Source organism: Psammomys obesus, unplaced genomic scaffold (genome assembly GCF_907164565.1).
Source record: "Psammomys obesus unplaced genomic scaffold, mPsaObe1.curated_primary_1811, whole genome shotgun sequence".
In the NCBI taxonomy this organism is placed as follows: Eukaryota; Metazoa; Chordata; class Mammalia; order Rodentia; family Muridae; genus Psammomys; species Psammomys obesus.
In genome coordinates, this window is record NW_026596069.1 from 1,070,232 (window position 1) to 1,095,237 (window position 25,006).

The following is a 25,006-nucleotide window of genomic DNA, read 5'->3' on the forward strand; positions in this document are numbered from 1 at the left end:
ATTAAGTATCTTGCCTGCATGTATGTCTGGTGCCTGAGGAGATTATGGGCATCCAGTCCCCTGGAACTGGGGTTACAGATGGTGGTGAGCCATCATGTAGGTGCTGGGAATGGAACCTCAGTTCTCAGCAAGAAGGACAAGTGCCCTAAGCCACTGACTCATCTCCCAGACCCTATTTTTCTGTTTGTTTGTTTGTGTGTGTGTGTGTGTGTGTTTGTTTTTCAAGACAGTGTTTTGCTGTGTAGCTCTGACTGTCCTGGAACTTGCTCTGTAGACCAGGCTGCCCTTGAAATCACAGGGATGCACCTGCCTCTGCTTCCTTCATGCTGGGATTAAAGGCATGTGCCAACATTCCTTGTTTCCTCCCCTATTTTTAATTGGCACATTATCATTGTATGTACACACAGAACATAGTGTAGCCAGGCCCTCCCTCTCCTTTGAGATAGGGTCTTACTGCATAGATCTGGCTTATCTGGAGCTTGTTATCCTCCTGCCTCTGTCTCCAGAGAGCTGAGATCATTGGTTCAGGCCATGGTGTGCAGCCAGTGCAAGGCTTTATACATTGTACAGATAAATAAAAATCGGATGAGGGTAGCTGGTATATCTATGACTGCAGGCTTTTTTCTTTTCTTTTCTTTTTTTTTTTGTAATGTGGAGGTAGTGGGGGTAGGTGGGGATTTTTCTGCTATAAGCCACAAAACGTGCTAGCCAAATTCTAAAAGAATTCTACACTTTACTATAAAGATTTGTCCTAAAATGTTACCAGTAAACTAGAAATCCAGCCTGACAAGATGGCTCATCTGGCAAAGGCACCTGAGTTTCCAGGTCTCCGGGGTCTACGTGGTAGAAGGAAAGACTTGACTCATACAAATTATCCTCTGAAACACACACACACACACACACACACACATACACACACCTCCTCCCAGTACACACCCAAAATATATAAGTTTCAAAGTATGTTATATATATATATATGTATAATATAGATTATATGTATAAAATCCCTATCTCACCATACTTTTTTTTTTCTTTTTGGTTTTTCAAGACAGGGTTTTTCTGTGTAGCCTTGGCTGCCCTCAAACTCATAGCAATCCACCTGCCTCTGCCTCCTGAGTGCTAGGATCAAAGGCATACACCATCACGACTTGCTGAAAAGCAGTATTTTCTCTCTGGGTTGTTTTGGTTTGGTTTGGTTTTGGTTTTTATTTTTGTTTGAGACAGGGTTTCTCCATGTAGCCCTGTTCTGGCTGTCCTGGAACTCACTCTGTAGACCCGGCTGGTCGAAGTCAGAGATCGACCTGCCTCTGTCTCCCTAGTGCTGGGATTAAAGGCGTGCTCCACTATACCCGACTCCTCCTCTCTGTTTTTTGTTTTTTGTTTTTAATTAACTTACTTGTTTTTGTTGTCTCATGTAAATTAGGTTGGTCTCAAACTCACTCTGCAGCTAAGACCACCTTCTGCTCCCACTCTGCCTGTCCCCATCCCCTGAGTGCTAGAATGTATGCATACACCACCATGACCAGTTATTGTGTTTTGTTTAGGACAGTTTCATCATGTGGTTTGAGGCTGACCTCAAATTCAATATTCTCCTGCCTCAGTCTCCTGAACACTGGAATTAAAGGGTTGCCCTATCCCTCCTGGCCTAGTTTTTCCAAGATAATTTTTTGTCCGAACTAGCTGCTGCCCATAACCAGCCATTCTTCACCCTGTCTTGGACGGATGCTGGCCTCTCTTTATTCTTGTGGAGACCAGTAAACTCCCACAAGACCCCCTCACCCAGAGACTTACAGCAGTAAGTGTTACTAGCTTTTTGGCTTCTTTTCTCTTAGCCATGCTGCCCATATCCTGTCACTGAGCTCAGGGCTATTGACCTGACCCTCAAATTACAGAGGCCTCTATTGATCATTTCTCCATGCAATGGAAGGTTCTGGTGATCTTCGGCCTCCCACTTCGGTCCTCTTGGATCTTAGCCAGAGGGAATCCAGACTCTTTCCCAAATCAAGACTTTAACTTCTGAATTTGGGAGAGGAAATGAGGGCTTTCTGGAAGCGAAGTGTGACCCCAGGCTTCTCCGTCACTTTTCCATGTCCACACCCAGCGTTGCAGCTGCCCCTCTCCCCTTACTGGGGAAGCCGTAATTAATCATCTGGCCTCATTAGTTTGGGTGTCACCCCTTCCTGGAATGTATTATTCAGCTCCTGAAACTAGAATATCCTTTTTTTTCCCTCTTGTAAACTCTACACAAGTGTGTTCCTTACCTGTTCATGTGGGAGTGCGTGTGTTCATGCGTGTGAGTATGGTCATGCTTGTGACACGGTGGATCTTGAGGATAGTCTCTGGTGTCGGCTTACCTCCCACTTTGAGGCAGAGGCAGTCTTCGTTGTTTGCTGCTGCGTCTGCCAGGCTGAAAGTTCCCAGGATGCTCTTGTCTCTGCCTCCCACGTCACCTAGGAGCATTGGGACTATAGAACTGCACTGCCACACTTGGTTTTCTGTGGGTCCTCGGATTTTAAACCCAGGTCCCCACTGAGCCATCTCCCCAATTAGGCTAGAGGACCAGTGAGACCCAGAATTCGAATGTCTCTGCCTCCCCTTGTATTGGGATTACATACCAGCCACTTTGCCTGGCTTTTTTTTTTTTTTTTTTTTTTTTTTTTTTTGGAGACAGGGTTTCTTTGTGTAGCCTTGATTGTCCAGGACTTGCTTATCTGGACCAGGCTGGCCTCGAACTCACAGAGATCCGCCTGCGTCTGCCTCCCTGAGTGCTGGGATTACAGGCGTGTGCCACCGTGCCCAGCAGGTTGCCTCGCGTTTTATGTCGGTGTTGGGATGGAATTTAGGTTCTTGTGCTTCGCAAGGCTACTTCTTTACCCACCGAGCTCTTTGCCCCGCCCACCTCTTGTTTTTCTATTAGGAATAACAAGCTTGCTTGTAAGGTTTTCCCTAAACGATGCTGGAAGTCCCGTCTGGACTGAGAGCCCTGAGTGGGGAGAGGAATGTGGAGAATTCATAGTCCACAGAGCATGGGCAGCTTGTGGGTCGAGCTTAGAGCTGGGTCCTTGGAGAGGAGAAGGCATCTTGAACAGCAGCTTGGGGGAAACACAGGTGCTGCAGGGAACAACCTGAGGGATCCCTCAGGGAGCAAGGAAGCATTGGGGTCAGACTGCCACCATTGGTCACTGTGCACAGAGCGCAGAGAGACCGAAAAGGCCCTAGCTCATGCCCACAGCTGGGCTGCTCAGGCTTACATCCTCAGCTGCCGGGTTGCTCTCTGAACTGGGGCCCCTGGAGCAAGTCCCAATCTGTTTCCTTCTATTCTTTGACAGGAAGCTCCTGGAGAGCCTGTCCCCGCCCCCGCCCCCCCCACCTCGCCCCAGCACTCCCTCTCTCTTCTCCATTATGGACAGAGAATACACCGAGGAGCCTGCTGGCTACACACCCAGCTAATATGGGGACCAACGGAGCCATTCGGCTGGGTTCAGCAATCCTTGGCTTACTCCTGCTCCAAGGTAAGATGCGCTTGCCACTTTCTCCAGCAACCCCCCCCCCCCCCCCCGCCCAACCCCCCCCCCCCACACACACACACACGTTCCCATCCAGGGCTCTGCCTGAGAAAGGGAAATTCCAGAACCTTTCCATGAAGGGATCAACGGCTTGGAGGATGGGAATTACTGCCCTGGTAAAACACACATTGTTAGCACATTGTTAGGCTCCTTATGATGTTTTCTAGGGTTCCCCCATAGCGTCTGGCCCCCTGAAAGGTGGCAAGGGGCTGGATCGATGCCTGACAGAACCTGGAAAATTCCTTCTAAGGGGTATCCAGGCAGGAGAAGCCTGCGGCTTCCCTGTCAGGACTCTCCACCAATCCAGGCACCATGGTCACTCTGTGGGAGGTTCTAGCACAAAGTGGTCTGTACGTTGGGTTTTACAGGTGACCTTTTTTTTCCTCCTCACCTGCGAAGAATTACAACCTGTGAATTTTGAATGCTGACTTTAATCTCAAATCATAGCAAGAGGGCTTCTGGTTAAACACAAAGACCTCTTTACCAAGGAGGGTACACACAGCAGGGGGGCTAGATGAGATGGCCTCTGGTGAGGGGACCGAAATACTACCTCCCGGTCATCACTGGCAGTCATGAGTGGGGACTTGAGGCAGGATTCTCTAATTAGGGAGCCATTGCTGGGAACCATGAGAAGTCCAGGACGCTCTGATTCACAGGGCAGCAACTTCCCTTTGTCACCACCCCCAAACCCAGTCCTTTGTGGAGGATGGCTGAGGCTGTGATCGGAGCAGCAGAAAGATGGGCCAGGGTGCTTAGGTGGGAGGGTTTGTGCTCCAGACAATGTTGCCTCCTGCCAAGGCGAGATACTTCTCCAGCCCGTGGGCTGGAGTCAATGCTGCCAACCCGTCCTGCCTATCAACTCCCACAGGGGAGAGTCAGAGGCTGATGTCCGGGGGAGGTGAGGAATTCCACGGGCCTTCCAAATGCGCAGGCCTTCCAATTGGCCCCCTAGACTCTCTTGAACCTACTGTCTCCCTAACTCACCCAGCGTCTCCGTCCACGAGCTCACAGCCGTTGTCTGCCTCATTTTGGTGGCTGAGGAATTGTCTGGAGCAAATTCATGCCAACAGAGGGGCTTCACTATGAAGAGTCAGCCAGTCTTTAGATCTGGAGAAACCAAGAGAATGGGGCAAACTTTGAAATGTCTAGCACAGATTAAACAAGGTTGTCAGGGGCTGTGGGCTTTGTGTGCATGTTCTTTTCCCCTCAACAATTCATGAGGCTGTGTGTGTGTGTCTGTCTGTCTGTTGTGATGCTGAGGATCCAGTCTAAAGCTTATATAGAACTATACCTCTAATCTCTCACACTTCAGAGAACCCAGGTCCAACTCATACAATAAGAGAAGCCAGAACTTCAAAAATTCCCCACTTTTTTTTTTTTTTTTGTGTGTGTGGTGTTGGGGTTTGGTCCTAGGGCCTCCCTCACACATATTAGGCAAGTGCTCCACCACCCAACTACATCTCCATGCTCTGCAAATCCATGCTTTTAAGCATTTATTTATGCAGCTGAGGAAAACAGGAAAATGGGGGTGGGGGTGGGGAGATGGGGGAGGGAGACATGGGCTAGGATGGAAGGAAGTGGAGCAGGTAGGCTTTAGGAAGTGGAGGTAAGGAAAATTAGAAATGTTTGTGGCCATGGCTCTTTGGGTGTCTGTACCTCTCCTGGTCAGAGGCACTGGGCCTACAGAAACACACTCCTAAGTCCCTTCTCCACTCACAGCAGACTGTAGGTGATGGGTTGGGAAGAGTGAGGCAAAGAGAGCGCAGGCCTTTATGGCTTGATGCTTGTGCCCTAGGAACTCCTCAGAAACGTGTAGATGTGTAGATAATTTTTTAGATCTATTCAGAAAGGCAGGTGCGCTCTGATGGCCCATCTTCCCAGAACCAAGATGATTCATATGACGTGATTGAACAGGAAGCAACTGTCTTCAGAGGTGTTGAATGGAAAGGGTTAGCCCAGGCTCCTCTCTTCCTAGAAAGGATTCTCCCTAGCTTGGGGTTCCTGTAACCTCTGTCTCTCCCTTCTGGAACCTCTACCCACAGAGGAGCAGGGATCTGAGAGATATTTACGTCAGGGTTGGGTAAGATTGTCTTGGAAACAATTCCACACTATCCACATGATAGCTCCATGGAGGAACGTAAGGCCTTAAGGAAAATAAACAGAGCAGAAGGCTGCCACAGCCTAGGTTGTGAAATTCAGCTGCCTTGGTTCTTCAGGGGCCTGGGTCTGATGCTTCCCTAATGAAGAGAAGCGAAGGGAACAGTAGGGTCAGATCAGCAGCTCATCCAGCCTGCATGGAGGGAGCGGCTCCTGATGGGCGGCTCCATTTCCCCATGTTGTTTTCCTTTCACATTGTTCATAGGTTTCAAGAATGATTTCATTGTGGAAAGTGAGCACACATAACCTGACCTTCCAGGTTCCCCCCCCACACACACACACTGAAAGCATGCACATACCTACACAGAGGCCCACAGACACATGTGTACACACAGAATAGCCAACAAAGGCTACAACTAGTAACTGCTGGTAACCTCCTCCTCCCTGGGTTTGGCCCACAACAACCATTTCTTTTTCTTATCTATCTATCTATCTATCTATCTATCTATCTATCTATCTATCTATCTATCTATCATACAGTGTTCTGCCTGCATGTACACCTGCAGGCCAGAAGAGAACCAGATCTCATTATAGATGATTGTGAGCCACCATTGGTTGCTGGAAATTGAACTCAGGACCTTTGGAAGAGCAGACAGTGCTCTTATCCTCTAAGCCAACTCTCCACCCCCACCCCCCCCAGAACAATCATTTCTAAAGTTGCCTCTGCTTGTGAGAGTAAACCAATCGCTCCTTTCATAGCTTCCTCTCCTCCGGGATATACCTCAGAACTTGTTTCCTGTGCAGGCCTCTACTTCCGGTGGGGGAGGACAGAAGAGAGAGAGAGAGAAAGCCCCAAACCTGACTCTGTTATTTACCTTCCCCTCCCTTCCTTTTGAATTGGAGCCAAAATGACAGTCTTCACAGGAGGAAATAAATGAGCCAGTAGTGTATAGGCATGGAGACCTAAGTTTCTCTGTGTTTGTCCAGATACTTTAAATAACCACACCCTTGTGTCATATGTATGAAGGATTGAAGACTCAGTAAAAGACTCTAGGACTCTGAAGCATGAGGAGTCCTTTCACCCTCTGCCAAGTGTGCCTGCCTTCTAGCATAGGGGTTTTAGACAGCCAAAAGCCCTACATTTCCTCATGGGCTCTGCTTGGCAGAGTTGCCAAGGTAGTCTATATTGTTGTTTTGTTTTTTGAGACAAGGTCTCTCTATGTAGCCCAGGCTGTTCTAGAACTCACTATGTAGATGAGGCTGGCCTTGAACCCAAAGAGCTATGTCTACCTCTGCCTCCCAAGTACCAGGATTAAAGGCATGTGCTGCCATGCCAGCCATAGTCTATAAGGTTTTTGCTTTCTCTCACAGGCTACAGCTCTCAGGCTACAACAACTCAGACCTCTCAGGGTAAGAGTTGGGGTCTACTCCAGCGCTTGTGCGTAAGAGCTTAGGAAGGTATTAGAGGGGGGAGCTCTGGTTTCTCTTTTTCACTGACTGCAGGTGATGGGAGCTTGGGCCATAGGTCTCTGGACTCACTCAATTGGCCTAGTCTAACATGCCGTAAAGAGGGAAGAGATGAATAGTCAGAGGTAGAGGAGAGGAGGGAAAGAGAAAAACCAACCAACCAAACAACAACAACAAACTAGCTTCAGAGAAGAAGAAAAGGGCCCAGAAGGGCAGGGGCACCAGACCCCTCAAATGATGTGTTTTAGGGCTTTTCAGGAGTCTGAACTCCCAGCCAGTTTCTCTCAGCTCAGGTGAGTGAACAAGGATGGCTGCTGAGAAGCCCACCTCTACCCCCCCCATGTCCACCCCAGCCATTCAGACCTACTTGGAGCCTGGGGGTTCTCAGATGGGCAAAGAGGTATGGCATCAGCAGCCCTGCCCTACCGCCTCTCCCCGTCTGCTTCTGTCCTTGCAGGAGATAAATCTTCCTCAGAGCCTGGTAGCACAAGGTTTCTGCTGAGCACCGTCACTCCAGGTACTCGGCTGCTGAGACAGCCAGTGGTGTCCAGGGAGAGCCCAGTAGGAACGGGACACAGTTTTGCCTCTGCGGGAGAATGTAGCCCTGTGGCAGAAGGGACAGGCAAACAGGGCTTCATGCTGGTGATTCCAAAACAGGGGAGCAGGAGTGGGTGACATAGGACCCACCCAAATGTCAGCCACTTCCGACTTCAGCTCCAGGGGCCCTTTAACAGGCAGTGGCCTTAAGAATTGTGCCTGTGGAGGAGTGAGATGAACAAGTGGAGACTGTGGGGTGGGAGGCGGTTATAATGCATCCCATGCAGAGCAGACTGCAGAGACCAAGGGTCAGAGCTGAGCCTGAGGACGGCTCCTTCTGGGACCCGAGGCAGTGATGAGGAGGAAGGCTGAGGCCCTGGGTCAGGGGCATGATGCTCGTCTAGTATAAAAGAAGTCCTGGACTTAATCGCTGGCACCATACACACAAGAAAAGAGACAGGACATTTTGAAGTAAGGAACCCTCCCCGAGCATATTCTGCTGCTGCTCTGAGCAGGTGATGTCTGCTTCCCAATCCACAGAAATTCTACAGAAGGCTTCGCAAGGCTCCTTGGTGTCCAGTCAGCCTGTGACGCCGAGGTCAAGCACCATGGGTAATCACTCCCTTTCTGTGCCCGGCTCCATGTCCTACCAGCCACAGAAGCACACACTGGGACCTGGTGAGTACTCAGGGCAGGCAGGCAGGAGGTGACAGGCCCTAGGCAGGCCTGGATGAGTTCCTTCCTTTAGTCAGGTGGCCTCTGTGCTGGAGTGGAGGTTCTTAAGTCTAGAGCTACACCAGTGGTAACCCAAGCTTGGGAAATTACAAGAAAGCATTTGGGAGAAGTAGAAACAGAAAGAAGTTGGGCCTGATCACAGTGAAGGTTATATAATCCTGAATGTGGGACTGAGAAAAGAGTGGACAGGGAAGGGAAATGGGAAGGGGGCTCCCAAATACAGAGTTGGGAAAAGGCAAGACCCTTCTCAGGGTATGATGGGAGGAATGGGGACCCTACATCTTGGCCATTTGCTTCAGATGCAGGCACAGGGACCCCAGAAAGCAGCAGAAGCAGCAGCAGCAGCAGCAGCAGCAGCACTGGCAACAGCAGGAGAGGAGGTATGCAGTGAGACATGTCTATAACCCTTTCTTGCAAATCATCTTTTGGTCCTTGGATGTTTTACACCCCCAGGCTTATTCAGGAAGTGAGTACAGATAAGGAAAGTAGGATAGCAAATACATCGGAAGTACGTGGCTTGTGCAAAGGAAGAGAAACATGACATTGGTTCTATCCTTCCAGCATGTAGGTCATAGGGATTGAACTCAGGCCACCAGCCTTGGTGGCAATCACCTCTACCTGTTGAGCCATTTAGCCAGCCCAAAACTTATGTCCCTTACCTGGCACCCTGGCTTTTTAGGTCAATGTCTTCTTTCTTCCCATCTTCAACTGTTGGCAAGACGTAGATGACTCTACTTTGTCTAGTATGGCTTCCCTGCTTCTGCAGCCTTACATCCTTTCTTCCGGGCACCACATGGTGGTGGGAAGCAACTTTTTGAGTCCTCCGAAAGCAGCAATGTGAATAACCAGCCGAGCTATCTATGTAGAAATGTGAGATCTGCAATCTCTGCTTCAGAGGTCTAGTCAGTGGTAGGGAGGAAGAAGTCCTGTTAGCTCTCTGCAGGGTCTTAGGGCATCAGGAAAGAAGCCGATTCTCTCTGCCAGTTCCTGCCAGTCCCCTTCACTGATGCACCGACACCCACTTTATTTCAGAAGCATCTCTAAGTGCTACTCCCAGTCCAGCAACCACCAGCCTGTGGACCAGGGAAGATGTGACCATCCTGCCTAGCCCCACGTCAGAGTCAGTGCTCACTGTGGCTGCCTTTGGTGAGAGTTGGCAGGGAGGATGGGGCAGGAGAGGGGATTCCACCTTAGGACGGAAGTTCAAATTTCATCTGTTTATTCTGTGGCAGACTTGCTGATGAGCAAAGCCCTGATGGGAAGAAGTATTCGCTGGCCTTCTGTCCAGCTCTTCTTGACTCTCTTGAGTTCCACATTCTTCTGGGGGATGGAGCTGGGCTAAGTGGTCCACCATGGTTAGGGGTACCAGACTACTCATTTTCCCCAGAGAAGCAGTGTCCAGTTTACTCTCAGAGTGAATATATAGTGTGCACATGAGCGTGCACACAGACACACACGCACGCACGCACGCACGCACGTACTAGCACTCTTCTGGGAAGGGAACTCTAGACTCATCCTTAATGTCCTCCCTCTTCTCCCATCTCTTCCCTGCTCAGGTGTTATCAGCTTCATTGTCATCCTGGTGGTTGTAGTGATTGTTCTAGTCAGTGTGGTCAGTCTGAGGTTTAAGTGTCGGAAGAACAAGGATTCGGAAGGTAATTGTCTTGAGCTGGGCTCCCTTGACCCTTGCTGAGCGTGCCCGAGCAAGAGGCTCAGGCTGATGGCAGCTGTGCTGAGGAATGGCACACAGGTGGCACTGAGGAGGTGGGGAGGTGGGCCTGGGTGGGCTCTAGTGGAAAGACTGGGTGTCTGAGTTGTAGCGTATGGCTCTAATCTGTGCCCTTGGGATTTTACAGATCCACAGAAACCAGGGAGCTCAGGGCTAACTGAAAGGTAAGGGGTGAGAAGCTTATGAAAGAAATCTTCTATCTGATCCCAAACTCTCTACTCCAAGAAGAAAACAACTCCCTCTGCCTTATGTACACACTACACACACACACACACACACACACACACACACACACACACCTGTGCTTCCCCACTACATACCACAACCATTCACACCACTTGGAGACATATGCCCCACAATCTTCTGGTCTTCAGTGAAGCTGGGGAAAACAGGCAGGCTCAGCTGAGCAGAGAGAAGTGAGGTTCTTCCATACCAGGGCTTGGCTTCTGTTGCTTCTTCATGAAAATGTAGATTCTGATATAAGATACACCTCTCTAAACTGAAGAAACTTACTGAAAACCTACTCTGAAGTCTGGTGTGGTGGCACATGGCTTTAATCCCAGCAGTTGGGAGGCAAAGGCAGGCAGATCTCTGTGTTCGAGGCCAGCCTGGTTCTCAGAGTTCCAGGAAAGCCAGGGCTACATAGAAAAACCCTGTCTCAGGAAACCGAAATGTACCATGTACCATACACAACAGCATACAAGTTGTGATATTACCTCAAATCTCTACAGCAATTCTTTTCTTGTTTCCCCTGAAGTATGAAGCATGCTTTGGAAGCTGAAGCATGACAAATTGTAACTTGGTCAAGAGCGAACAACTAGTAGATAGGAAAAACAGGTTTTTTGTTTGTTTTGTTTTTGCTTTGGCTTGTTTTGCTCTGTTGACAGAGGGTCTCACAGAATGCAGGCTGCTTTTGAACTCACTGTGTAGCTGAGGATGACATTGAGCTCCCTGTCTTCCTACCTCTACCCTACCAAGTGCTGGGCTTATAGTTGTACACCACCAACCCTTCTGGGCTTATAGTTGTATACCACTAACCCAGCTTGAAAAAGAACAGAAATAAACCGGGTTTAAATAGAAGTCTCTTGGATTTCAGAGCACATTCTCATTTTATTATGAGTGCCCCCACGGTTCCCTCACTCCCCATTGCTCTGTCCTCTCCTCTCTGTAACCCTGACTCCTCCCATCCCAGCTGTTCCACAGCCAACGGAGAGAAAGAGAGCATCACGCTCATCTCCATGAAGAACATCAACACGAATAATAGCAAAGGCTGCACCTCTGCGGAAAAGGTACATTGTAAATTTTTTTTCCTTCCTCGAGTTCACCCGTCTCCACTCATCACCTCACCTCCTACCTCTCAGTCCTATTTTCAGGCTCTGGTTCCTTAGCCATAAAGGCCAAAGTCGCAACTGAAGACCCAGGCTCTCCCCTGCTGGCTTCCTACCTTGCCCTTTGCAAGTTCACCCTTCCTCATTATATCTATGCTTTTCAGATTTTTAAAAGTGACCTTGAGCCCAGGGTCCAAATGTGATGCAGCTGTCCAGTGATCAGGAGGAAGAGAAGAGATGAGATGGGCGAAGGCAGCAGATCACATATAAGTTATTTTGTTATGTGTCTGCTCCCAGCTCTAAAGGACATGAAATTCCTCTCGATCTAGAAGCAACCTACCATGAGAGCGACTCCTTCCCACTTGGAAGCCACTCTAGACTTTCAACCTGCCTCCCTCCTCCTCAGGAACACAAGGATGAGGAGTGAACAGGGCAACATTTAAGGAAGTAATAAGGTGGACTGGTCCAGTCTGCTCGAATTAAAGTTATTTTCTGGGGCTGGAGAGATGCCTCAGGCTCAGAGTTTAAGAGCACCGACTGTTCTTTCAAAGGTCTTGAGTTCAATTCCCAGCAATCATGTGGTGGCTCACGACCATCTATAATGAGATCTAGTGCCGTCTTCTCTCGTACAGGCACACATGAAAGCAGAACGCTGTGTAAATAATAAATAAATAATTCTTTAAAAATTATTTACTGATTGGAATCCAATTTCTTTTAAGGTTTATGTTCCCATCTACCTACCTTCCTTTCTTCCTTCTTCCTTTCTTCCATGTGTGTAGGTATATGTATTGTGTGCATTCAGGAACCTACAGAGGTTAAAAGAGGGCATGGATCCCCTGGAACTGGAGTTACAGATGGTTGTGAGCTATTCTGTGGGTACCAGGAATTGAACTTGGGGCTTCTCTTAGAGCAGTAAGTGCTCTTAACTGCTGAACCATCTCTCTCTCTCACTTATATATATTTATATATTATATATATTATATATATATTATATATATTATATTTATATATATATATATATATATTAGCAGCATTCTAGCAACTTAGGTGTCTTCTTTTCTGGGGCAGACATGCCTGTGTGTTTCTATCTCTGTGGGTAGCCCTGAAAACTAGTAGGCTAGAGGGGAGTTTGTTTAGGTTTGCCTGTTGCCTGTCTTTTTATTTATGAATTTCATTATTTTCCTGTGTGTGTGTTAGTGGTATTAACACTCAAGTAAGCATTCTACTGATAAAGTATATTCCTGAGGTTTACTTTGTATTTTGAAACAGTCTCACTAAGTTGTCCAGACAAGCCTTGAACTTACTCTGTATTTGCTGGGGTTTGAATTTAACAATCCCCCTGCCTTAGCCTCCCAAGTACCTGAGAATACAAACCTGTGCAACCAGGCCCCGGTGTTGCTTGTCTTATTAGGTAAGGTAGCACTGAGTAACCACCTAAGAGGAAGAAACAGAGGCTGTAATCAATAATGAATGGAATCAGGCCATCAAAATGGCTCCATGGGTGGGGGTGCCTGCCATCAAGATTGGTGACCTCAGTCTCTCCCCCAGAACCCACGGGGTGGAAAGAGAGAACCAGCTCCTGCAGGTTGTTCTTTACCTTCTACAAGTGCCCACACACATAAAAACGCACACACAACAAACAAGCAAGAATTCATATTCTAATTAATTAATTAATTAAGTTTTTTTTTTTTCTTTTGGTTTCTCGAGACAGTGTTCCTGTGTAGCCTTGGCTGTCCTGGACTAGCTTTGTAGACCAAAGTGATTTGTCTGCCTCTGCCTCCCTGAGTGCTGGAATTAAAGGGAGGTGCCTCCACACCCAGTGAGATTGGGTGCTTTCTTCCCAGAATTTCGGAGCAGAGGCAGGCGGATCTTTATGAGTTAAAGGCCAGTCTACTGTACAACCTGGTTTCAGGACAGCCAGAGGTACATCAAGAGACTTACTGATGTGACATTATTATTATTATCTCAAATAATAATAACTGTCGTAGGGTTTTATTGCTGTGAAGAGACAGCATGACCAAGACAACTCTTATAAAAGAAAACACTTAATTTGGGGCTGGGTTACTGTTTCAGAGTTTTAGTCCTTTTCTAACATGGTGGGAAGTACGGCAGCATCCAGGAAGACATGTGCTGGAGAAGGAGCTGAGAATTCTCCGTCTTCATCTGCATGGAAGCATGGAAGAATATGGATATGTTTCATATTGGTCATGGCTTGAGCATTTAAGACCTCAAAGCCCCACCTCCACAGTGACACACTTCCTCTAATAAGGGCACACCTCCTCATAGTGCCACTAGCTATGGCCAAGCATTCAAACATGATCTATGGTGTGATAACAATTCAAACCAGCACGATGATGATGATGATGGTGATGATGATGACAATGATGATGAATACCAGGCACCGTGTTTACATGCATAATCTTAGCACTCTAGGAGGCTTAGGCAGAAGAATATTGAGTTGGAGGTTAGCTTGGAGCTACACTGTAAGACATGTTTACAGAAAAGAAGGGTGGGCTGGAGAGATGGCTCTGAGGTTAAGAGTACTGAGGGCACTGGCTGCTCTTCCAGAGGTCCCGAGTTCAATTCTCAGCAACCACATGGTGGCTCACAACCATTTCTAATGAGAGCTGGTACCCTCTTCTGGTGTGCAGGTATACATACAGGTAGAATACTGTATTCATAATAAATAAATCTGAAAAAAAAAAGAAAGAAAGAAGAAAAGAAAAGAGGGTGGAAGAGATGGTTCATCAGTGAAGAATACTTGATGCTCTTCTAGAAGGTACATTTCCAGCACAAAGGTCAAGCAGCTCACAACCATCTGTACCTCCAGCTTCGGGGATCTGACCCTCTTCTACCTCTGTGAGCAGATGGGTGTGTACACAGCCACAACCATCACATAAAAATTAATCTTAAAAGATTGAACACAGCATACATCTTTAATCCCATTACTCTACAGACAGAGGCAGGAGGGCCTCTGTGAGTTCAAGGTTAACAAGTTCTGGCCAGTCAGGCTGCACAGTGAGACCCTAAAAATAATTCTACTCTAAACAGAAGAGTAGGAGCCAAAAATAGTCCCAGGTGACTCCAGGCATATCTATAGTGTTCTGTGGATTTCCTTCTCATTCTGCTGGCCAGGAAGAATAGAGAAAGGCACTTAGGAAATAAGACTAGTCAGAAATTGTAGCAGACAGCTCAGGGTCCCACTACCCGGACCACACTTCAGAGTCACAGTATTTGTTCCCAAGCTGTGGGCTGCTGAGGACACATAGCCGGCTAATGGCTGGCTGGTGGAGGTAAAGGACCTCAGTTTTCATTCTACATGATCGTGTTCCCTTGTACAAAAACATCCATTAATAACCCTTGGTGGGGCTGGAGGGATGTCTCAGCAGTTGAACGCACTGTCTGCTCTCCCAGAGGTCCTGAGTTCAATTCTCAGCAACCACCTGGGCTCACAACCATCTATACCCTGTTCTACTCTCTTCTGGCATGCAGCTGTACATGCAGCTAGAACACTCAAACATAAAATAAAATCTTCTGAATTTTTTTTTAAAATAATAACCCTTTGGCATGCATATCTCAATGTCTCAGAGTCCATTCCCCAAAGGACTCATCCTATGTATCATTGCTATAGGATTTGCTTATTTAATTTTGACACAGGATCTCCTCTATCCCAGGCTAGTCTGGAACCCAGAATGTAGCCAAAGATAATCTTGAACTGGCCTTCTTGCCTCACCTCCCAAGTATAGATACATACTACCATGCCCACTTTTATGCAGTTCTGCAATCAGACTCGGGGATCTATTCATGTTAATCACACGACCTGGTCCTCATGCTACGGTACTGTCTTTCTTTCTCTTGTATGTTATGGGTATGTATGTGTGTGGACACACATGTTTGTAAGTGGAAATGCACATACGTGCATTTGCATGTGGAGGCCAGAAGTTGATGGGCCAGTCTTCCCCACTCTGCACCCTCTGCATTCAGGCAGGGTCTGTCCCTTGAACCCAGGGCTTCTGATCTGGCTAACTGTGCTGCTCACCCTAGGAAGCACCCATTTTCTACTTCCCCGACACTGGGATCACAGGCATGCCCCCATGTTTACCTCGTTCACATGTGGGTGCAGAGGATCCCCAACACCCTAGCTTATGTGGCAAGTACTTTTACCCACTTGAGCCATCCATGGCCCCATAGGACAGTATTTTTTTTTTTTTTTTTGGAATGTTAGATACATTTTATTTAAGTTGCACTAAGGAAAGCACATAGTAGCTGGAGGCAGTGGCCCATGCCTGTGATCCTAGCGCTCTGAGAGGCAGAGGCAGGCAGGTCACTGTGAGTCCTAGGACAGCCTGGTCTACGAAGCAAGTCCAGGATGGCCAAGTCTACACAGAGAAACTCAGTCTTGAAAAAGCAAGCAAGCAAACAAAAAGCACACAGTAAAATCCAGTTACAGTACAAAAATCTATCATGGGCATAGAACTTTTCTAGGCGACATAACAATGTCTAGAAGTCTTGGTTTGGATTCTGTTAGCTTTATTATCATTCTGCTGTGGACACGAGGTTCAGCTGCTTAGCGTACTGAACTAATCAGGTCAAGGACTTGGGTGAATTTCACTCTGGTTAACTCACATGACTTCATTACAAAGCTACAAAATTTCCCCTGACTCTAGACAATGTACTGCAAATGCGAGCTGTTAGTCATAAGGTATTTATATTTGGGAGGGGGAGGAATGAACTGGTATTAATATCTCTGAGACAGCAAGGCTCTCACCGGGCTGCTGACACTGCAGTACGACACTAGCTACGATGTTCCTGTTGCTAAGTAACGATTCTCTGGGGAGGGGTCCAGGATGAACCTATTTAAGGCTAACTGTGTTGATGGGGGGGGGGTGTCTTTGGGTACATACTTTGTATATAAACGCAAGAGTCCATCTCTGACAGGAAATCCGAGTGCAGTCCTCTGCTGCTCCCGTAGCTTCCCTAAGCCTACATCTCTTCCTTGATGTCTAGACAACAGGATGGTGACCATTTACAAGACAACTTCCTCCCTTTTTTTATACAAGACTATGCAGTCCTAAAGCAGGAAGTTGGCTTTCTCTCTATATCTTTCTCTCTCTCTCTCTGTGTGTTAGAATATTGTTTATTTATTTGCTTAAACTATGGGAAAGCAAGCAACACACCAACTCAGGTACACAGGCTCTGACTGAAAGAAGGAAAATGTACCCAGTGTCTTCCTATTCTCAGGCCTGGAAGAGGCAAACCTCACATCGGTATCTCTAGCAAATATTTTTGAAAGTGGATAAAACTGACAGAAAACCTGCTTCTGGCTTCCTTGCCCTTACTTTGGCACATAATTTCTCAAAGCTAGGCTAGTCCTACTAAGTTCTATGTAAATCTGTCAAAACAAAACAAAACAAAAACCAACCAACCAACCAGTCAGCCAGCCAGCCAGCCAAACAAACAAACAACAAAACAAAACAAACAAACAAAAAAAAACAAAACAAAAGAAACACCTCGTAGTCCTGACTGCCAGTTGCTTGGATTTGTGGATTTTTTTTTCTTTTTTTTGTGTGTAGAAATTTTCCTGGGTTTGTGGATATGTCCTTTTTCCTGTGACTTTTACACCTGTTTCCTTCCTGAGAACTGGCTTGGAAATCCCAATTCTCTTTCCTACTTCTCTCCAAGAAGTTCTTCTATTTGTAGTTCTGAATTATGTGTGTATGTGAATGCAGGTGCCCAGGAAGGCCAGAGAGGATGTGCAATGCCCCGAAGCTGGAGTTATCAGTGGCTGTGAGCCACCTGATGTGGTGCTGGGAACTGACCTCTGCAAGAGCAAGCAGTATTGCATTTACCACTGGACTGCTTCTCCAGCCCACCTCCGGGACTGCCTTTGCCTTTGCTGCTGGGTGCTTTCCCGTGGCTTCTCCACCTCATACAAACACAGCCGTTGACTGACAGTGCTTATTTCTGTGGATTGCTGAATATAAGCAGTGACTGGCACAGAAATGCTCTCAGTGTTGGACCCCTGGGTTTGTCCAGGTGGATACAGTCAGAGACAGATGAATCCAGAAAATCAGTGGAGGCATAAAAGAGCCAATGAGTATACTTTCATGCAGTTATCTGAGAAGGTTGCCATACCACCACCACCACTTTTTCTCTTTTTTCTTTTACTGGGAGGTTTCAGAGAATGGGGAGAGAATGCTCCTCGGGAAGTTTGTTTTCCAGTTTTGCCCATATACATAACATATGTACATATACATATACATACACATATACTTATACATATACTACAGTGTTCTGCCTACACACCAGAAGAGGGCACCAGATCTCACTATAGATGATTGTGAGCCACCATGTGGTTGCTGGGATTGAACTCAGGACCTCTGGAAGAGCAACCAGTGTTCTTAACCTCTGAGCCATGCCTCCACCATACAGACTTTCTGTGTCAGCCCAACACTGAATAATGACATGGATTTATATTTATTTACAATAGCTTCAGGTCTTAGCTTACGGTTGTTCCCAACCAGCTCTTGTAACCTATGTTTAATCTACGTCTGTCACCTGGTTCTTTACCTCTCTTCAGTTTAATATGTCCGACTTCCTCCGTGTCTCCTAGGCCAATCTTCTCTTTCTTTCCCAGAGTTCCTGGCTCTCTGGAAGTGCTGCCTACTCTTTCTTGGCTTTGCTATAGGCCTTTCAGCAATTTATTCAAACAATCAGAAGGTGATGGAAAACATGTTTACAAAACATTGAGACAGGTGATGCTTAGCGATACCAGAGTCCGGCCTGTCCTCAGCTCTCTGCTGGTACAGATGTCAGCATTTGAATAGTACAAAACCCTCATTCCAACCATCTCAGGCTGGCCTTAAACTAGGATCCTTCTGCCTCCCTGGTACTACAGATATGCACTACCACATCTGGTGGGCTTTTGTTTGTTTGTTTGAGATAAAGTCTCCTGTATACCAGACTTGCCTTGAACTCCTGGTTCTTCCCTTTCCTCTAGGGTGCTTAGTATCACTATGCCTGGCTTATCCCTTGACCTTTTTGAAATCAGAAGTGGGAAAGATCAATAGCTTTAGTAGCTAGAGGCAGGTTCTAGGACACAGGGAAAATCAGCTACCTATCCTGTTTTTTTTTTTTTTTTCACAGTGTTGTTCTTTTTATTCCTATTTGTAGTAATAATGATTGCCAGATATACAGGCATGGAGACCTAGTTAGAAACATTGGAGACTTTATGACATGCCCCATACAGACACTACACTACCAATTTACGATGTCAAATCACAAAGAAATGGCTTTTGTTCTGCTATGCTAGTCTGTAGTACTGGCTAGCATTTATTAAATACCAGACCAAAATTTACATACATTCTAAGCATTGCCTTATTGTATCTGTCAGCAATGCTAGGCTAATCTCTTAACCAATGTGCTGTTTCCCCTTCCTAAATCAGATGACAATGCTCAAACATCTGGACAGCTGCCACCTTCTTGATATTTATGGAGGTGGGGGTAGAGCACAGTGCCATCTTTAGGTGTTCTGTTTTTAATTGACATTACAGATGCCACAAGCCTTTAAGAGTCAATTAATTTATTTGTTTGGTTTTTTTCATTCTTTTTTCTTTTTCTTTTAAGAGACAGTTTCTCTATATAACCCAGGCTATCCTGGAACTTGCTCTGCAGACCAGGCTGGCCTCAAACTCGTAGAGATTCACCTTCTCTGCCTTCTGAGTGCTGAGATTAAAGGAGTGCATCACCACAGCTCAGCTTTCTTTTTTTTTTTCTTTTTTCTTTTTTTTGCTGGTAGTTTTCAAATATATGTTTTTCAGAGTCACAAAATATAAAACAGAACTATTTTGATTGGAGAATGGCAATTCAGCCAGCCTTTACTGCTGTGCCTCCCTTTCCATTCCAGCTCCTCATAGAAGGTCCCAGAGGCAGCCACATGCTGAAGCTTAAGGACACCTCAACTTGGGTGGTGGTGCCACCCACCTTTACTCCCAGCACTTGGGAGGCAGAGGCAAGAGGATCTCTATTAGTTCAAGGCCAGCCTGGTCTGCTGAGTGAGTTCAGGACATCCAAGGCCACACAGAGAAAGCCTGTCTAGGGGAGGAGGTGGCAGGAAGGGTACCTCAACTTAGTAATTACCCATCAGCTCTAACCTCAGTTTTTAGAAGACTGAGGTCAAAGCAGGAGGAGAAAGGAGTTGGTCAGTGCCATGGAATGATTTGTGGCAAAACCTCAACTATAAGCTATATCTAACATCTAAGCTTTTTCCGCTGAAAGTCGTTGGTCTCCTGGCATTTCCAAGGAGTCATGGACTCAGCTCACCAGGGCTATGACAGTAGAGAAGTGTTAGAGCCACATGTCACCTGGGGCTCTTACTCTTCTGTCTGGGTTCAGGGCTATGGATCCCCCAACCCACTTTCCCAACAGCCTAAGTAGCTGGTGGTTGACAGAAATATTGATTAGCTTCCTTGAATAAAATCTAAGTGAACTCCAGATACATTTTTTTTTTCAGGAATTTTTCTGAAATAATGATCATTTTGTCCTTTTGTAGAACTGATCTTTAGCTTGATTAGATTGGGTTTGGTGATCCCAACCTAGTTAATTTCCTCTGTGAATGAGCAAGGTAGTGAGGAGACCAGTGATTCCCCTGTGAAGTATGTGAAAGAGTTGCTTTGATTTTTTTTATTTTTCTAGACTCCACGAAAAAACAGGGTGAGGAAGAGTAGGAATACAATCCTCATTTTCTCTTTACTAACTTCTCAGAGCTGGTCCTTCAGAAACGAAAACGGGGCCAGAGAAAGGACTGGGCAGGGAAAGAGAAATGCCTCAGAGGCTCACGAGTATAAAGGGGACGAAGAACAAGGAATGGCAAAGCTCTGATGGCAGCTCCCAAACTTGCTCCCCCTCCCCGCATTATAGTCCCTATGAAGCCTGAGGAGCTTGGATGGGAGGAACCTTAATTGCTGTCTAACTACATTAAATTCACCCCCCCCCCTTTTTTTTCTCATTCTTTGGGACATTAAACCTCGGAGAGTTGAGTTTGGCCTAGCACAGAGTTTGCACAGAACAGACACTGGTGAACATTTAAGAGGGGCATTCCTGAGGGTGTAAACGGTCACCGGCTGACCTAAAGTGTGCGAAGCCGTTGACGTGGGACCTGTATATGTTCTTAGGATGAGGCAGGACAGAAGTCACCATCCTCAGCTACAGATGAGTCTGAGCCAGTTACCACGCTGGCCTAAATCCCACAGGCCTCGTTCTGGGGGTCCCGCCTCTCCACATCTCAGCATCTCTGAGTGTTCTGCGCGGGCCCCGCCGGGACTTGTAGTCACGTAGAAGCGCTGCACACGGACTAAACTACAATGACCAGCATGCCTCGCGCCCCCTCTCTTTCAGTCTCTCGGACTTGAGAGGCTCCGCGGACCTGCTGACTGAAGACCGATATGGCGGCCACTCTGGGCAGCGGGGAGCGCTGGACCCAAGGTACCAGGTCCTGGACTGGAGGGTGGGACAAGGCAGCGTTCCGGAGAGATCAGGGATATGACTCCTCGGATCTTAAGGCGGAGATCCTGGGCCAAATGGAGGCTTGGGGGAAGATGCTAAGTCTGGATAGGGTTCGGGTTGCGGTGGAGGACGGCCCAGGGCAGAGGCTAGGAACGCTGGCTCCAGCTGAGGCTGTGGCCCTGAGCTCAGTCACCGGCTACGACTCGTTGCCTCCGGGCACCCAAAGCTGCCCCGGCCTTGCCCCGTCCAGAGCCCGCGGCTGCCTAGCCAGTCTTGACCTCCTGTGACTCGAGGGCTCTCAGGATGCTGAGTTCCGTAACTTACCTGCCCGTATGGATAACTCTTCCAGCTTAGCCACCTGACTCTCAGTCCCGGTTTGAACTTGTCCCTTCAGGCCTCATCGGGGCCAGTAGGCTGTCTGTCCTTTTCCATCCTACGGTCAGGCAAAAAGTTTTGATCCCAATACCTATCACGTGTCCTGCATTATGCTGATTCTGCAGGGGGAATTTGACAGACGCGGGTCCCCGAGGTCACAGAACTGTCAGTCCACTGAGAGAGTTTGACCGGTTAACAGCTATTTACAAAACACGGCCAGTAAGTTCCTGGGTTACCACAGCAAGGTTGGGGGTTCGGGTTGCTCACTGACAAGGTAGCCAACATAGCCTGGGTATCAAGAGAAGCTTTGTGGAGAAAACTTTACGTGTAAAGATGACGGATGCCTTACAGTCAGCCTGGCTGTCTTAAAGGAAGAGTGTCGAGAGAGTGTCACTGAAGGATATTAAGTAGGAGAGAAAGTCACTCTTAAAGCCTTTTCGGGTCTTCTGACAAGACAGGAGTGCCCTGTCCTGGCTGGCACTTGTACTGAATCCTCTTACACAAAACTATATTTTTTGTGGGCAGGAGTTGGCCTCACCCATACAGACCCTGGTATGGCTAGCCCAGAATCTTGATTCATATTAGTTTTACAAGTTTTAATTTATTTAATTTTTTTAAAGATTTATTTTATCTTTAATTATGGGTATGTGGAGGGGGGGGGAGGAATATGGGCAAGTGAGTGCAGGTGCCTTTGGGGACCAGATTCACCTGGAGCTGGAGTCACAAGAGTTTTGAGCTGCTGTGTGGATGCTGGAAACCAAATTCAGGTTCTTACAAGAGCAGTATTCACTCTTAATTGCTGAGCCATCTCTCCAGCACCTACAGATCCTAGTTTAAAAGAAATGACTTCTCCATTCTTTTTGTTTGTTTTGTTATGGTATTCTAGGTTTTGTTTGCTTTTGAGACAGGGTCTGTCTATGCTTTAAATTTTAAGAGTTAGGAGGCATTGTAAGCAAAATATTGTTTTATGAGAAAGGTCACTTTTGGCCATGGAGCACAAAGAAATGGGCCTCTCTGTACATGCTACTAAAGACAGGGTGTTGGGTGGAGATGCCGCACAAAGCTCTTTTCTGTATCTAAGTGAATTTGCTGGATGAGCATTGTAAGTATGGTGAAAATTTTGGGCTTTGTGTTTCTGATATTTAAACTTTTTTCTTGGGCACATCCCGTATTTTCTGTATAGTATCCGAGGGAAGATGTTTGTTGCTGAGGGAAGATGTTTGTTGGAGTTTTGAATGGATGTCTTTAGTCATCTGAAGACACTTCTTCACACTTCCTTGCGTTTATCTACAAGCTTCCAGAGAGTTAAGGCATATAGCAAAATTGTAGAGCTGGGCCTAGTTGCATATGCTTGTAATTCCAAAGCTAGAGAAGCTGAAGGTTCATGAATTTGAGGCCAGCCAAAGGTACATAGTAAAATTTGTCTCAAAAAAAAAAAGAAGTCTTAATTTGGATTGACCCAGAGGTTGACTTGGAGGTTGCTTTGCAGCTTACATTGATGCAATCAGAAGAAACAAATACCCAGATGACAGACGAGCTGAAGGCCCTGATCCCTGTGCTTGCTGTAACTGCATGAAGGCACAAAAGGAAAAAAAGTCTGAGAATGAATGGACTCAGAGCCGGCAGGGAGATGGGAACTCCACTTACACAGAGGAACAGCTACTTGGAGTACAAAGGTAAGCCTGTGGAAGGATAAATACGGGATTTTACATAAAGTGCTTTAGAAAACTGTCAGTTTCAGGATGGGCTGTGTAACCACTGACCTGTGTCATCACCATTTTTCTTTAGATTTGTTATTTTATGTGTGTGGCTGTTTTCCCTGCATGTATGTCTGTGCACCGTGTGTGTGCAGTGCCCTCAGAGGCTGGAAGATGGCTTTGGAATTGGAGTTACAGGCAGGCAGTTCTAAGCTGCTATCTGGGTGCCAGGAATCAAACCCATGTCCTCTGGAAGAGCAGCCAGAGCTCTTCACCACCAAGTCATCCCCAGCCTGCATTATCATATTATTGAAAGACACTAGCTTCTTGACTTTAAATGAAAGACTGGATAGAAATGGAGTAGTGGAGCACAGTGTGAGTTGTCTGGTCTGCTTTAAGAGAAGCAGTGAAAAATAAAGTAAATAAGAAACCAAGGGCTGGGAGTGTGCCTTAGTAGTAGAGCCTTGTCTTGATTGCATGAGGCCCTAGGTTTGATCTCCAGTATATTTAAAAATGAATATGTTTTTAGCAAGATGTGGTGATCCAGGTTTGTAATCCCGACTAGTTAGGAGACTGAGAGAGTCTCACAAGGTTAAGGCCAGCCTGGGACTACATAGGAAGTTCAGGGCCATACTGGGCAACTAGTATGTGAAAACAGGACTGGGGTGATAACTCGCTGTCAGAGTGTCTGCCTAGTACTTCAAGACCCTGAGTCCAGTCCCGAGAGCTACAAAACAAACAAAAAAGAAACTAGATTAATCCCAGCACTCGGGAGGCAGAGGTGGGTAGATCCCTATGAGATTGGGGCCAGCCTGGTCTACAGTGTGAGCTCCAGGACAGCCAAGGGTACACAGAGAAACCCTGTCTTGGAAAAAAAAAAAAAAAAAAGAGAGAGAAGAAAAAAGAAAGAGAAACTAGAAGGTAGGTGTGGTGGATATGCCTATTGTCACAGAACTTAAGTTAAAGCAGGTATATCTGAGGCTTGAGGTGTGAGACCCTTAACAAAAAACAAACAAACAAAACCAAAAACAACCTAAGAAAGAAAGGAAAAGAGAGAGAGAGAGAGAGAGAAAACCCTTACATAAAAGGGATAAAGAAGAGCTGGGCGAGGTGGCACACACCTGTGATCCCATCACTCCAGCAACAGAGGCGGGTGGATCTCTTAGGTCTCTGTGAGTTACAGGCCAGCCTAGTCTACAAAAATGAGTCCAGGACAGCCAAGGCTACACAGAGAAATCTTGTCTTGAAAAATGAAAAGAAAGAAAAAAAAAAAAAAAAGGAAGTATAAAGAAAATAATGTGAGAAGATAGAAAATAGAAAATAGGAAAACAATAAGTAATACCCAATAAAATCATAAATTAAATCTCTAAATGTCAACAAAATTGAAAAACTTTTAACTACACTGTCCAGGGGGGAAAAAAACCAATGCTCAGATGACTAAAATCAGAAATGAGGCATGCCTGGTTGTGCAAAACTATAACCACAGCAGGAATAAGCAACTTCTAGGCTAGCCAGAGGCATATGGAGGTCTGCCTGCTCCTCAGCACACAGACACAAAATCAGGACTGAAAGGAGAGGACAGTACTTCAGAGTTTCTCTGTGTAACCCTGACTGTCCTGGAACTCACTCTGTAGACCAGGCTGGCCCCGAATTCAGAGATCCACCTGCCTCTGCCTCCCAAGTGCCCAAGTGCTTTGATTAAAAGTGTAAGACACCACTCCCCGGCTACTACTCTTTTTTTTAAAATTAATCTTGTTTTTAGGTGTCTGTGTGTGGGTATGAAGAGGGTATCAGATTCCCTGAAGATGGAGTTATAGGTAGCTTTGAACTACCTGATATAGTGCTGGGAATGTGAGTTCAAGGCCAGCCTGCTCTGTATAGCAAGTTCCAGGCCTGCAGGAGCTATAGAGTGAGAGATCCTATCTCTTTGTTGTTGTTTGTTTGAGACAGGGTCTTTCTATTTGCTGGAAC

General features: G+C 46.6%; 2 protein-coding genes across 6 annotated transcripts in view; both read left to right on the forward strand.

The window, feature by feature from the left end:
- Positions 1 to 3,414: 3,414 nt before the first annotated feature.
- Positions 3,415 to 12,114, forward strand: Ecscr (endothelial cell surface expressed chemotaxis and apoptosis regulator). Of its 4 annotated transcripts, none has more exons than XM_055625605.1 (10): positions 3,415 to 3,512; positions 7,035 to 7,073; positions 7,588 to 7,647; positions 8,208 to 8,345; positions 8,702 to 8,782; positions 9,435 to 9,548; positions 9,959 to 10,057; positions 10,259 to 10,295; positions 11,324 to 11,420; positions 11,624 to 12,114. In XM_055625605.1, exons 1-10 carry the CDS (start codon positions 3,452 to 3,454, stop codon positions 11,660 to 11,662), a joined length of 765 nt encoding a protein of 254 aa, XP_055481580.1. In that variant the 5' UTR covers positions 3,415 to 3,451; the 3' UTR covers positions 11,663 to 12,114. The 4 variants fall into 4 exon arrangements, with proteins under 4 accessions (XP_055481580.1, XP_055481581.1, XP_055481582.1 ...); XM_055625604.1 differs by having other exon boundaries at positions 3,421 to 3,512; positions 9,438 to 9,548; XM_055625606.1 differs by lacking the exon at positions 7,035 to 7,073.
- An 8,758-nt stretch (positions 12,115 to 20,872) lies between these two features.
- Dnajc18 (DnaJ heat shock protein family (Hsp40) member C18) overlaps positions 20,873 to 25,006 on the forward strand; it is a 28,150-nt gene continuing 24,016 nt past the window's right edge. For both annotated transcript variants that reach the window (XM_055625515.1, XM_055625514.1), the window contains exons 1-2: positions 20,873 to 20,942; positions 22,828 to 23,014. In XM_055625515.1, coding sequence (XP_055481490.1) covers positions 20,903 to 20,942; positions 22,828 to 23,014 — 227 coding nt within the window. In that variant the 5' untranslated portion in view covers positions 20,873 to 20,902. The remainder of the gene's footprint in view (positions 20,943 to 22,827; positions 23,015 to 25,006) is intronic.

Bases quoted from the DNA above. Each gene is read 5' to 3' on its own strand.
- Ecscr (XM_055625605.1), top strand. From the start codon at position 3,452: ATGGGGACCAACGGAGCCATTCGGCTGGGTTCAGCAATCCTTGGCTTA. The intron at 8,346-8,701 runs GTGAGTACTCAG...CATTTGCTTCAG, and splicing joins GAAGCACACACTGGGACCTG to ATGCAGGCACAGGGACCCCA. The intron at 8,783-9,434 runs GTATGCAGTGAG...ACTTTATTTCAG, and splicing joins TGGCAACAGCAGGAGAGGAG to AAGCATCTCTAAGTGCTACT.